This window comes from Stegodyphus dumicola, chromosome 1 (genome assembly GCF_044657685.1).
Source record: "Stegodyphus dumicola isolate Sdum_Otavi_A_Nest chromosome 1, ASM4465768v1".
Classification (NCBI taxonomy): domain Eukaryota; kingdom Metazoa; phylum Arthropoda; class Arachnida; order Araneae; family Eresidae; genus Stegodyphus; species Stegodyphus dumicola.
In genome coordinates, this window is record NC_140768.1 from 45,765,923 (window position 1) to 45,781,793 (window position 15,871).

At 30.5% G+C, this 15,871-nt stretch overlaps 1 protein-coding gene across 5 annotated transcripts in view; it reads right to left on the minus strand.

The window, feature by feature from the left end:
• Nucleotides 1-15,871, minus strand: part of LOC118182087 (fasciclin-2-like) — a 113,206-nt gene that overhangs the window by 36,698 nt on the left and 60,637 nt on the right. For all 5 annotated transcript variants that reach the window (XM_035351375.2, XM_035351372.2, XM_035351373.2 and 2 more), the window contains exons 3-6: nt 11,883-12,034; nt 8,236-8,505; nt 5,108-5,223; nt 3,910-4,069 (exon numbers count right to left, since the gene is read on the minus strand). In XM_035351375.2, the coding sequence (XP_035207266.1) occupies nt 3,910-4,069; nt 5,108-5,223; nt 8,236-8,505; nt 11,883-12,034 (698 nt within the window). The remainder of the gene's footprint in view (nt 1-3,909; nt 4,070-5,107; nt 5,224-8,235; nt 8,506-11,882; nt 12,035-15,871) is intronic.

Genomic DNA, 15,871 nt, shown 5'->3' on the forward strand with positions numbered 1-15,871 from the left:
ATTAACTACTTGTTTTAAACTTTAATTTTAAGATTGTATCATTTTTGATCTACTTTTGATTTTGAATTAACTTTTAATGTTCTAACATGTTTACTTATGTTTTCGAGTTTTAAAATGAGAGTGCATGGGATATGTATTCTAAAGTAAGCATCTTGTTCAGATTAATTGTGTTCTTAATGAGAAACTTTTAATTTTATGATTATTTGCTATTTTGTTAAACAGGATTCTTTGGGCTTAAATGAATAATGTCTATATTTGGATTGAGTATTAATTGTGACTTATGGTTTGGATCTAGCAAATAATTTGATGCTTACTTAGAAGTAAGACGAAACACTCTCTGTTAATTTAGTTGTTGTTAATTGATGGTATATTGGTTTATCCCCTTGATAGGTTGATTAATCTGCGATCAATGACAATAGCTACTTTTTCAATACTTAAAATTTTTACTTTTGGTTTTCGTATTTTGGTGATTAAAGATTTTTTTAGCAGGTTTTTTATGGTTTTAAACGTGATTGAAATTACTATTTAAAATAATTCTTTAAATTCTGACTAAAAAATTTTTTTTCATGGTCTTAAATTAAATTTGTATTCCTTGGAGATGGTATATGGAAAGTTTTTTTATTATAAATTATTATGAATTATATATATATATCAATAATATTTATATATAATATTTTAAATATAAAATTATTTTAAATTAAACTTCCCATGTGAAGTATGCATAGCTTGAACACAGCAATATTTTACAATATTACAAATTTGTGCATGATTTGTGGTATCTCAAAATTAGCTACTGCCAATTTGCTGTTGATTAGTACTCTTATTGATAACATATACTTTGCATGTTACTAGTTTATATTTAAATGTTTCAGAGGGTAGAAAATTATAAGTAATAAAAAATACATTTAAAATGCTGCATTATAATTCAATGACATATCTTCTTTTCACCCTCACAAACATACGAAACAAAATTGCTGCAGACATTGCTTGCATCACTAACATTAGAAAGAAATAGTAATGTTAAAAATATCTCAAATACCAAAATTAAAGCATTGATAACAAAGAAGAAGCAATAAGATTGCCTTATAATAGAAATGTAATTGCAAGTAATAAGATTAATTCATGGTAGCTTTAGCTAATGTATGATTATTCTATAAAATTTTTATGGTGTATAACAACGGTTCCTTAAGTATGTTAACAAAAAGTTTGCATATGCTTTTTTTATATTGAACAATTATAGATATTTACCTGTGATTACAAATTAATTTATACCTATCAACAGATTGTTAAAGATTGTGTACACTTATTTCTTATAACTTCAATATTAAATTATTTTCTTCTTGGAATCTCCTCCAACTTTTTTATTAGAATAATAGTATTTAGGAAAGGCTACTAAAAAATAATTGGAATAACAACACTGCATGTGAGCATTTCATAATTAAGGATTGTTGTGCTAGGCCTAGTCAGCTTATGATTTCCTGCACCAATGGCAATGGCTCGAGTAGAGTGGTTCATCCTCGGTGCTCATTTGCATGTTCACTAGCTTGCAATGTTTTGCCATTTTCCTGATGTGCAACCACCAATTTGTGTGCAAAATTTTATTTATTTATTGCGAGAAAACTGCAACTAAGACTGTTGTTATCTTTCAGTAAACTTTAAATCCTAAGTGTATGAGTGGTTTTCCATATTCCAAACGGCAATATGTCAAATGATGACTGGTATGATCTGGCCATCCACTAACAAATAGAAATGATGAAAACACTGAAAAAATGCAATATATTGTATTATTACCGTATTCATTCGAGTAGCCACCCCTCCCCTTTTACTAATTTTATCCTATGAAAATAGAGAGGGAAAAATTATATGAATAATTTAATTTCCAAAAGATGCAGTTACAGTAAGAACATAAATGAAAAATATTTATGGATAAACTATCTGCAACTACCACAATATTATTTAATTAAAATGAAACTTCTATTGCAATAAAAATACACAATATATTAACACTATATTATCTTTTAAAGATGTCTTCATTTCTATTTCCCAGTATCTTGAAACTTGGCCACATTTGCTCTTATGAACGCAATCTCTAGATCTCAAATTACTGTATTTGCAGGAGTACCCCTTTTTTTATATACATTTTTGAAGGATAAAACTTTAATACTTATCATTATAATGAATTTACAATATTTTAAATATAAAGTAATACTTTCTGCAAATACCCAATACAAGGTGCGGCAAAATGATAGGTACTATTTGGTATGCAAATAAAAACCGAAACACGTAAAGCAAATATTTTTTTTTATTTCTTTTTTAAATCTACATTTCATGCCATTTAGGAACGTTATTTTTTTTTAATGATATCTTTTAAATGATAACCATTATTGTCGATGCACTCTTGTAGGTTCTTACGGAAGTGCATCATTACTCAATGGATAATTTGATGGGGAATTGCGGCAATTTCTTGTCTTATGGTTGCCTTTATTCTTCCAAAGTCCGGGAACGATGTGTAAAAACTCTCGATTTGAGGTAATCCCAAAGAAAAAAGTCGCAGGGCAACAAATCTGGCGAACGCGGCGGCCAGCCGAGATCACCCCGTAAAGACACCACTTTGTTTGGAAACATTTCTTGAAGAAGATTAAGTGAACAACGCGTGGTATGCGAAGTAGCACCATCCTGCTGGAACCAAAGATGTTCCAGCAGGATTTTCTTGGTGATTATTGTTCAACTTGTTAACTTTAGGATGCAGGAAATTGTTAAGCATATCAAAATATTGATCTCCATTGACTGTTACCATTATTCCATCTTCTTCAAAAAAGTAAGACCCCACATGCCGAACTCAGATATTGCACACCAGAAGAACCTTCGGACTTTGGTGAAGTGGTCGCTCATGAAGTTCCTGTGGATTATTTGCCGACCAATAATGGAAATTTTGCTTATTTACGGTACCTGATAGGTGAAAGTGAGCTTCATTGCTAGACATGAATACAGCACCTCAGGGAATGTTTTGAAGAATATCCTGGCATGAATTTGTACGGGTTTCAAAATCTCTTTCATTTAATTCCTGCACTACCATCATTTTGTACGAATACATTTGGAGTGAGTTGTGTAAAATTCTTTGAACACTTCTATCGGAAATTCCCAAAGCAGCTGCATGCTTACGAGCTGAACGCCTTGGAGACTGTTGTACAGAAACTCTTACTGCATTCACATTTTCCGGTGTTCTTACTGTCCTTGGTCGGCCAGTAAATTTTTGTTTAAGCACAGAACCTGTTTCCCTGAAGTGTAAAATACACCGACGAATTGTTCTTCCATCTGGAACCGTGCCATGCTGACCAACATCAATCTGATTACGGAAGCTGCGGCACGAAATGGGGAATCTGTAATAGCGGCATGCTGCGTGGCTATTACAGATTTCCCATTTCTAATAAAGTTTGAAGTGTAATATATAACCACAGAAAATATCACTGTCATGTAATTAACTTTATACCAACAGAATTTAATATTATAGCTTTGTTTGTTTACATCTCTCTTTGTGAATAATGACCTGTGCATTCTTCAAGTGTTTATGTTCTTTCTTTCTCTTTTCTTTTCCCCCCAATTTTAACATTTTATAGCTGTTTACATTTAATTTCTGGTAAAAAAATATTAAAATAGATTAGTATCTGGCACATAACTTTATATTTAATTGAACTACAGATATAGAACTCTACAGTATCAAACACCACAAAAAAATTTTTTTAATCTATTTATTTGGCAGGTAGGGAGGGGAGAAAAAGTACATTTCCTTCCCTTAAAGAAAAGGTTAGGGATTTTAAAGAACATCAGTCTGCAAGGGTCATAACTTTGGAACGGTTTTACTATAAGAAGATGGTCTGATGATTAATATTTTATGATAAGTAATCTTACCTATGACTGTTAATTCTAAGCTTCGCTTAGCATCTCCAGCTGGGTTTTTTGCCAAACAAGTGTAGCGACCCCGATTTTCTCGTTTTACATTATTAATAGTCAAAGTACCAGTGTCAGCATCCACAACATGTCCTTCAGCAGTACTCAAATCTTTTTGATCCTATGGAGAAAAAATGAGATATTTAAAGATGTCCAGAAGATAAAATTAGATGCAAGATTTTTTTAAAAGCATTTATACTAAGTGAAGTGATGGTAAGCAGTGTAATAATTTATTGTCAATAATTTAATGTACAATAATTTATTATCAAATGATGATCAATTTAAATAGCTTTTAAGCAGATATGGAAAACGTCTGCATCATAGATAAAGTAATCAATTTTTCTCTCTTACTACAAATAAATGAATCTAAATATAATTTAGTTAAGATGCAAGATATGTCAATCCAAAAACATTTTGTCTAAATTAAGCCCAAACATTTTCTAAGTAGATAAAGGATTTTAATGCTTTCCAGAATTTTTTATATCAAATACGTAAACTTACAAAGTTCCACTTACATAAATTTAAACAGCATAGAGAATAATTATTAAAAAAAAAATGGGACTAAGTTTTAACAAGAATTATCACAGAGTAACACATGTTAATATTAAATACATGACAAAAGTACTATATGTGTCTTGACTGCTAATTTTAAAGACAGGTTTATGAAGTCTCTGTCTTAAAAGAAAGGGGATCCCAGATGTTCAAGTAAGATGGGCCTCACATTTCATAAATCTACCATTGGCTAAGCCACCCAAATGGGATAGTGGTTAGTGTCTCTGACTGCTGTACTGAAGGGTGTGGGTTCGAATTCCAGAGAAGGCACTGACATTTGTAAATGTATAATATCTGTGTGGCATGAGGACACTCTAAAATATGCAGCCATCTGAAGTCTTCTCGAGAAGCTGGTGGTAAGGAAAGAGGAGTGAGGACCCTCGATACCGCCCCCCCTAGGGTGCTCTCCTTCAAAATTGGGGGTGGAACTAAGCAAAGTCATACTATCATCTGTATGGTGTTTAAAGCTATTCCCAACAGCAGGTGTTATCTTGCACTCCTTGCCACGATGAATTTCGTGGGCCTTTTCTGAGTCCAAGTGAGGTAAATCAAACACCAGTGGATGATATTATTTAAATTTAAGTCTAATACAACAATGAACACTTACAGGATCAAACCATGCATAAACAGGTCGAGGAAAACCACTAGCTTGACACCGCATTACAGCCTCATTACCTTCTGTAGCTTCCAGTTTATCATCTAATTCTATGATTTCAGGAGGAACTAAAAAGAATGAAAAATTGAATAAGTATATATAAATAATAAAAGTAAATAAAAATCATACAAAATGTAGTAAAAGAGATTAATGGTAAGAGAGCAAGCTGTTTTTGTAAGCACAAAAGCAGCTTGACTAAGGCTAATTTTTCAAAAATTTTTACAAGTAGCCTTCCTTTTCAATTCAATTTAACTTTCTGTGAAAATTTATTGTTTAAATTTTTATTTTGATTATATTTTTCACTGTATTTTAGTGATTACAAATTTTTCTTCGATCTTTGGATTTCTTATTTACGTAATTTAAGATTATGATTTTCAGTATGTAAGATAAAACTCTACATTTAATTTGCAAAGTCTCCTTTTTAATTTTATCATTTTCCTTTTTCTATCCTATAAAAAGTTACATGCTTATAATAAATCTCTCTGAGCTGGGTCATTTCAAGATTAATTCTTGTTATGTGATTCTGATATAATGCTCACAACACATGTACATACACAAATATTTCAACCAATAATAACATTCAAATCTGAAAACTAATTTTCCTATTTTGGTTACTATTGCTACCAGTTATCAGCTATGCTACCTATTCTAGCTATTAAGCTACTTATTTTGGTAGACCACTGTTAATTCAATATACATGAAAGAAAAAAATATGTTATAACTTGAGCATTTTTATGATAAATATTTTCTTGGGAATTTTAAAAATGTTTTCAGAAATTCAATGTATACGATCAAAATAAATGAAAATTCAACATTCTCAAAATTTTTGTTTCTCATCATCCTTTTTTCAAAGCCTACAAATAAAGTAAAACAAAAAAAATTTAGATACTTTTCCATTTTGCCGGCGCAAATCGCGCCAAGCAGACTTTGTTGGCGACAACATACAGTAGTATACACATAGAAAATGCTAGTTCCAAGAATTTTTTATTTTGAAGGCATAAACATTTTAATACGGTTTAAAATTTTGTAAAAAGCCAATAAATAAAGACAATAAATTTGTAAAAAGACATTAATTTAAGAATTTATTATGCTTTCATGGTTCAACATCCTGATTCACCGATTTGTATCACGTGACCCCAAGTGCTTAACCGCTAGTGCATTCTCATTAGAATTGATGAATTTAACCCTAGATTTTGCCTTTTCTTTATTTTCGCCTTCGGGTGAGCAGTGTGATTGCACTCTAATTGACTTAATTACCGCGAATGGTCTTAGGGCATAAAATTTAACTATCTTGTATGGCAGTATTGAAAGAAACAATCAATCTGATAAGAAATGGCTGCAACTTGCTTTGAAAATGAGGCGTAAAAGGTTACCAGCGAAAATATTCTGTTTGGCATCAGCTGTACCATTGTGGGTGACTTTATCGTTTGTGCCGGCAAAATGGAAAATTACCAAAAATAATTTTATTCTTAGGCTTTAAATATTATTTAAAGGGCCCACAGTGGCCGAGCGGTAAAAGCCGCTGAACACTGGTAGTTCGAGTCCCGGCGAACGGGCTGGCTGCATGAGCATTTTCGTGTTTTTCCCCATGTGTAACGTGGATACGAGCCAGTTTCGTGGATACGAGTATAAAAAATGAATTGACAGATATTTTTTAAATCCACTATGTTGTTTACTTAAAAATAATACATGGTGACAGCAGCTAATGATAACATCATTTTATTTGGAAAGTGACATAACCGGGGGATTAATCTAATATAGACTAACTTGGGGCTAAAAATGACATATTTCGAGAACTAAATGCTTAGCTTTTACTAGTACACATACATACTTAGCCAAATTTTGGGAATTAGAAAAAATTCATTTAAAGTAATAATAATAAATTTAAAATGAATTTTTATTTAAGAAAATGTGAATAAGATTTTCAGAAATGCATTCCCTTACTGTTATGCTTGTGTAGAATTTAGGCAAAATCAGGATTCTAAAGCTTGCTAACAGCCAAGACCACTAATACTGGTATATTGTTCTGGGGTTCAATTCCTGGTGATTGAATGAGCTAGCTACATGAGGTTTTAGTTTTGTTTCTCATGTATGATGATATTAAGCAAGTTACCTATGTAAATGCATTCATTGCCAGGGTAAATGAATGTCTTCCAGATAATACCTATGCATGCTTGGCAATGAAGTTGTTAAAATCTTTCACAAAGGTACTTCTTCTAAGGCAGATACCCATTTAGTGTTTTCTAATAATGATCTTCAACCATTCCACTGATGTATGCTTTGCAGTAAGGATGACGTGATGAAACAATGATTGGCCTTCTGTTATTATTTGAGACACACACACACACACACACACACACACACACACACACACACACACAAAAAAAAAAAAAAAAAAAAAAAAAAAAAAAAAAAAAAAAAAAAGCATTTCTCAGCAGTGTAATCTAGCAGAAAAATCAAACATGACAGGAAATGGCATTTTCTGTGCTTGTCTTCCAAAACTTGCGGCATCTACTTCACATACAACTTAAGAAATCCCAGATGACCATGAATGATGAAATACAAACTTCTATTGATATTTTCCATTTTTAGGTTTCGTATGAAATGCTCAACGTACTGACAATTTTTGTGATTTTTCTGTTACTGAATTATCATTTTAATGCTGGCAACAATCCTGATCCAAAGTGATGGAGACTAATGACTCATCCTCATGATATTCATCAGTAAAATTTATGAGACCATTTTCATACTGTTTGTACCCTACAAACTGGCAGGTGTGATACTGCATGCTCATTTTATATAGCAGAGATTTCATAACGAATGCCAACGCAATTTAAGGATCTGGGTCTCACGGCAACATGTTGTTAAATAATGCCAAACATTTACTTACTTTTGGGTTCATCTTAGTATTTTTCTCTTAAGCTATAGCATAAGGAGAAATTTTGATACATAATTGAGAAAAATTACAATTGTTATATGCACTTATAAATCAAGAAATGCCTTTCACATCTAATACCTGAACTACTCAGCACATACACATGAAAAAAGATTATATCAATGACGCCCCCAAAATTACTCACCATGAACCTCAACTTTAATTTCTCTGTTCTGGAATCGACCAGTCTGTGATACCATTGCTCGGACAGAATAATCTCCTTTATCCTCTTCAGTTACACCTGTGACTTGAACACCATCAACTTCAATTTTATATTGCTCAGGATTGACAGGTTGACCATCTTTAAACCAGGATATAGTTGCTGGTGGATTAGCTGAAACTCTACATCTAATCTTGCCATTATTACTAATTACAAGGGCTTGTTTAGTAGGGCAGTCTTCCCAAGTTATGTCACCTATATTAATTACATTAAAACAATACATTTATGTTAATAGAAAACATTATAACATATTTCATAAAAGATAAATAAAAAAAGTTCTTTAGTTCATTGCAGTATATGCTAGTTGTGACTATATTAAGGTTACATAATAAAACAATCTTAAATTCAGTGGTTTTTCACATGCTGTAATTACATTTGCATGATTGTTCTTTATACTAAAAAAAGCTTGACAGCATCAAGATTACTACAGAGAGCATGTCCATTTCCAAAGTTGTTACATTTAACCCGTTTTCATGCTCTCACCAAAACATATATTATTAAACTGCCAAATTATTATGATCATCAAAACAGTTACTCAGCATATAATATAATGCTGCTGATATCTGAAATTGGAAAGCAATTTTAAACATTAAGTCTGAGATCTGAAATCATTAGGACCTCAGCCATTCCAGATTTTAAATCATCAGTTTTAATTTAGTAAGATGGCATGTAGAAATTATGAAATAATGAATTAATAATGACATTACAGAAAGCAAAATTTATATATATATATACTTTACACAGAAGAGGATTAAAGTAAAAATTAAACTAATGCTTTTATATGACATACAGAAATTATAAAATTAAAAATCTTAAATAGTTGTTTATGAAATAATGAACCATTTATGACTTTAAGGGAATTGCAATACATGTAAGATATAAAAATATGAAGAAAAATTTATTACCAAATTAAACTTAACTGGAATGGTCCTTTAAATAATTAAATTTAATTGCATCTCCTCTTTAAGAAGATTCTTTAATCTTATTACATCTTTACACTGCGCTTTCATTGCAATAACCACAACGGCAAATCTTTTGCCCATTTGCTGCTCCGGTTTAAAACAAAGTCTTTCCAAGCTTATAAATAATACTGCAACTAAATATGCATTCTCTTTCACCACTCTGCCCACCAGCTGGCAACATATTGCTTAGCCTTTGCTAGCTATTCTCCCTTGCATAAGATGTTCTTGTGTATCATATAAAATCTACTTTTTTTTATTATAACATTTATTGCAATATAATGCTGTTTAAGCAATTTCTTCCCCTTTGTTTTCTTCTTTACATTAATATCTTTTGCTCTAATTTTTCAGATAGACATAATTTCTTGCAAAGTTACAAAATTCCATTGTTAAAGAATCCTTACGCCATGTCAAGAATTTCCATTAAACTGAAATCTTTCCATTCTCAATAACCTATTAGCCACTTTCTTCCACTATTAGTATATTTTCTGGATTTAAAAGCCATACTACATATTTCTCTCTCTGTTAGTTGACTGGAATTGGAATGAAAAGGAAAATTTCTATTGTATCAACTTCACTTATATCACTTCTCCACATTTTATCACAAATTTCCCATTAACTGGAAGATGTAACCTTTTCCTTGTGATATCCAAAAACCTTCAAATTCACAGCAGTCCTTTTTATCATCATCATTATAAAGTATGGTAGTTAGACAAATTGTTTCAAGCATTTAAAAAAATATCTACAAATATGTTCTCCTATAAAACCTTGCAATGCTTCACACAGCAGATTTTATGACAAAATATTTTAAAATTAATAGTCTTGCCACTGATCAGGAAATTTATTACAGATTTTTAAAGGGTTACTTATCTACATTTCAGCCTACAGCATTTTTTGATATCCATTGGTTAAATGACAGATGTACCATCTGGAGAAAAGAATAAGAAGAATCATTTTTTACTAAAAATAAAAATGAAATATGAGCCAAACAGTCATCTGCAATCAGGACAGTTTTTGCATCATCAACTAAACCAACCGATTTCAAATGTCGCCCGCCTATACACGGGTATGATTCATCAATGTTTATGCCATCCATGCTTTTTTACTTGAACGACAGATGACAGACAAAAACCTTTATTTCTTTAAATGGTGGAAGTAATGCTTTTTTGGGGGAGGGATTATGAAAAGTTTACACCTATGCATTTCTGCAGCATTTGCATATGCTAAAATCATTAGTCTCACTTAGGAATCTTTGACACCAGTTGAGGCCTTTTCTACAGATGCCACCAATGTATTTTGGGGCACATTATTGCCAGAAAAGACTATTTTCATCAGCATTATAATGAATTCAATAAATTCATCTGCCAATTGTTAAGCTTCTTCAGTATCAACTAAAGATTTTAAACCTGAAATTTTTAGCCTTATGACATGGCAATTTTGTAATAACTTGTCAAATATGTACACTCAATTTTTAAATCCACTTGCTCATGAAATATTTTGGCTTGAACCATTAGCATTGGACCAATCAATGGCATGCCTTCATTATGATACCATCTCATTCATTCAATCATCACTTTCTCATGGTCATTAGCATAATGAATGACTTTTCTGTTATTCACTGCAAGTGGAATGTTCGAATCCACAAAGATTCACCAAGTTATTTCTTCTTTCTTTCGTTGTCACACACTGTTGATTTTCTAATGTGATAATGCTTGCATGATTTTTAAACACATATGCCTCCATCCAATTTTTTTAGCAATGCAACTTTTTGTTCGGTTGATATCAAAACATGCTTTTGCTTTGCAAAACCTGCTACAACTCTAAAATTCAGAAACTCTTTTTGTTAAGATTGAAAATTCAGACTTTAATTTTGATAAGATGCCAGTAACAGTAATGGCTTTTAAAAAAATAATAACTTGGATCAAACTAGAAATCTAAAGAAGAATGCAATTTGCTATGTTAACTAAACTTAAGTTTCATGGAATCAGATTGTTTCCCCCTTTCCTGCTGTCAACAAAAGAAAACCAACAGAGCAATATCCCACTGCAAATAAATATGCCTTACAGCTTCACTTATTATTAAAGTCAGAGATAAAAATGCTAACTCCTCCACAACCACTTTTCGCCGCCGCAAACGTCGCCAAGCAGCTAAATTGGCAACAACACACACAATCCACATGAAAAAATGTTAACAAATATTAGTTCTAAGAATTTTTTACTTTAGATGCATAAACATTTTAATATTGTTTCAATTTCTTTTTCCCCCAAATGGGTCATCTAGCGGAATTTATATGGAGAAGAGATATTCCGCTAGATACTTATCTAGCGGAATTTATATGGAGAAGAGAAATGTGGTCAAAGGTGGGAATTAAGCCCACACTAATAGACATGGTGCTTAATGCAACAGTTTTATATTTAAAATATTCTAATTTCATGTAACAGAAAATTTGTTTTCCTTTCCCCAAGAATTTATTAACTGTGGAATACTATACATTGGAATGGTTAAATTTTTCTTTCTAGATATGAAGAAACAAGATAATACTCAATATTAGATATTAAAATATAGCAAAGAAAATTTTTTAAAATAAATACAAATAATATTTCAATTACTTACGATAAAAAACTAATTGCAATCCAGCATTTAATCTGTCAATATTATCATACACAGCACTACAATTATACATTCCACTATCTTCAGCAGTTGGAGATTTAAACATAAGAAGAAGTGCACTACCAGCTTTTGAAACTTCTATAGGACCTGAAGTACTATTAAAATAAAATGATTAAGATCATTAGCTAAACATTGTCAAAGTTATTCACATTTATAAATTAAATGATTAGCAAATAAACAAGAAAGCATGGTACTTATGGAAAATCCCATCGACCATTTTTGCCTATAAAGAAAAAGACACCAAACTATGCGATTTTTCTCCAAAACATAGTATAGTCTTCTTCGAACCCACTGGGTTTAGTGTAACCTTGATTACACATGGTAGCTATTATTCTTGAGTAAAGACCCCTTTTTTCCTCTGTATCGTGCATTTTTTGGGGGGGAAAAATTGAAAATAATTGCCAAACCTAGCGAAATAATAATAAATAAATAAAGCGAAATAACCTAGTGAACCTAGCAAAATAACCTAGGTAATAAAATCTAGCAAAAATAATTGCTTTTACAGTATATCTCCTTAATAAAAAATAATGGAAACTTTTAATACCTGAAAATTGAAACTAAGCACTTTTAAGGTCCATTAATGAAAAAAATTAAGGACCTATCAGCAAAGGAAAATTATCTACACCTGAACTTCACTTTTGTAATGCCATTCTGAGAATAAAATAAATATGGAAGCAGAATATATTATTATAAAAAAATAATCTAATACTTAACTATAAAACAAATTTGACAATAAAATCCTTCAGTTCGACATATTTGAAAGAAGATTAGTGACATTTGACTAGCAATTAGTTAAATGTTGATTCTTTATTTTATGTCTCGTTTCATCATGTATTCTCTCAGTTCAGAGGTTTATGAAAATTTTATGTCAAGCGGCATAGGTTAAACTGAGAAATAAAATCATAACCAGCATGATTCGTAACAGGAACTTCGCTGTTGCCACCGCTGCTGCTTAGTAAGAGAGAGAGACAGTTGCTGAATGCCAGATGCAACCATGGTTATGGCCAAGATTAGTAAGTGTCTAAAGTTGTGCTTTGTCCGTCTGACACAGTTAGTGCAGTAGCTTTGAAACATAAAGTTCCAATAAGCCACTGAAGCACTACAGGTAGTAAATTGTTTAATGTTATTTTTTTATTAATTTTTATATTTTTGTGTTCTATTTTATGTCTACAGATTAAGAAAACATGATAACTCAATACGAGATAATTTCGAAGGGTGAGCAATTAGATATAAATACTTGTAGTTAGTAGTACTTCTGAGTAATTACAGATTTACATGGTCACTATTAATTATTTTTATTTTTAAAACATATTCATTAAAAAATATTATTCAAATCTTAGTCTAAGAACACTGTATAGTTTAAAACAAAGATAATTATGCATCTAATTTATCATATTGATTCTAAAACAATATTAGTATAATTACACAAAAAAGCTACAAAACATGTATACTTTGTAGCAATAATACATAACAAAATATTTATACATCTTTTTAATTTAATTTCAAGATATTTTTGCTAATTTACATCAATTTTCTCTTTTTTTGGTTCAATAAACAAATCAATGTTCTCACTAGCCTCTGCTTCATCCCCTAATTTGTTAATGGTTTACAATATACCTTTGAAAAATAATTTTCTCTACTTATGTAAACAATTTCTTTCTCGATAAGTGTCCTCTATATTTTAGAATTTGGAGATTTAATTGAAGATCTCTGTTATTCTAAAGACCTGCCTGCATTTAGAATGCATAGAAGATGCTAATTTTAATTTCTTTAATAATATGAGTATTGGGAATAAATATAAAATGATACATGGCCAGTTGCAGTACCAGAGCTGCAAAATTTCCAGAAGTTTATGAAGCAATTGAGCAATTAAATTTAGGGATGGCAGAATATTTAGAATTTGGGACAGACATTGGGCAGCAGAATATAGGACCCACAGATGTTGCACCAAGTGGCAAAATGTCCAGTCTATAGTACAGTGAAGATGAATTTTTTAAGTTTTCAGTTTTCAATTTCTTTATCAACAAAAAAATTCTTTTCTACATGTGCTTATACATGTGACAAGATAAGAACTATTTTTGCAATTTTTCATGCTTGAGTCTAGCAAAAAAAATGAGATAATAAAGGAAAGATAAACATTAAAGAGAAAGACTTCTAAGATCAAAGGTATAATTCAAATAACTGCTTTCATTGTTCTTCCGAAAATTTTCTGTAAAATCAAATTTCTTAAAACCCACTCTCATTATGCATTAATACACTGGAACTATTTTACATTTAGTTATATTTTTCTGAAATCTTCTGGAATCATTGATCTGTAAATCGTGCTTTCAAATCCTTCTAAACCTTCCAAGGTGCAAGATTTAAAAGTATCTCTGCCAGTTCTGTAAGAGCAAAAGGTCAAAGGATTTTGGAATGAAAATCTCAGAAAAGTGTAAAGAGAATTTTTAAGAGAAAACATTTGAATATTCTAAAACAACTACATGAGAGGAAAAACTCCAATGAAAAGATACAAAAGAAGTAAAATGAAATTAATTTTAAAATAACAAAAGTAGCTTCTGCTAAGAAGTGCTTCAGAAATTGTGTTTCTTAGCATTTATTATCTTATTTATTTTTCAGAATCAAGTCGCCAAAATGGAAAATAATGTCATTTTAAAGTACGAAATTGGAAAATAAAAATGTTTTATGTTAAAGCAATTTCTTGGATACAGTTTTCACATATACCATTTTCAAATGATATTTATCAATTTTATCAGGTTTTTATTTAAAAAAAAATTGAAACATTCACAAAATATCCGGATAAAAAATTTTGTACATAAATTTGCCTCAAAACCCCAAAATGTTGATAAATTGTCTATTTCAATATTGCATAATAAAAGAATACATATCTCATAAAGGGAAAGGATGTTTCTCATGCAATATTTTGTGAACTTTTCATTCTCAAAAAAGAAATAATTTTGATAAGTTAATGTTTCGACCAAGGCAGGATTCCTTGTGCCTATTTAGTATGAAAGAATTGCAATGATATTCCGTCAGATACATATTTGTCAAAGAATTGAAAAATATTTCTCCAAAATATTCATTCACGCTCAAAATGATAGCCATAAAAAATAGACAAAAATTTCAGATGAGTGAAATTAAGGACCTTTTGCCAATCTGAATCAAAATTAAGGACTTTTAAGGAGCAAAAATTTCTAAGGACCTTTAAAAACTTTTAAAGACCATATAAAGCAGAATAACTACTTCTGAATAAAGAAATTTTTTGTATAAAATTTAGCTATAAAACACAATGGCACTAATCTTATATGTATAAACAAGAGAAATCTCCGCAGTTTTTAATTAAGCTATATAACAACCATTGTTAAATATTAGAGATGGACTTTCTATTTACTTCAAATTAAAAAAAAAAAAAAAAAAAGGAGAATACAGTTTTTTAATTCACAGATAAAAATAATAAAGATATAAACTTATATCATACCATTTTGTAAGGATGGTTATAAAATACTTTTAATTATTGAATAAAATTGTACTGCATGTTTTGTTAGATTAGAAAATACAGTAAAAGATCAAGAATTCACTCATCACACAGCCTTTCAACTTGCAGTTAAATCAGATTGGGAAAATACAAAACATTTGCAATTAAAAACTCTCCCCTCCGAGCTCACTTTATTAATGAACATCACTTCCTTTTATGTGCCTGCTTTGATATGTCTGTATTTATTCTATTTTTTCTTCAGTCTTAAGAGCATTTTTAACTTTTTTTTAAATGATACAAGTATTATAATTAGAATAATAACTAAAATTAATATAAGTATTAACACTTCTTTCCCCCCCATGATGTGAAATCAACAAAATTCTATAAAATCTGCACTACTTCTGATTCCAAGCTATGCAGATTTCTGGTCTTCTACAATATAAATGCATTTGATTCATTT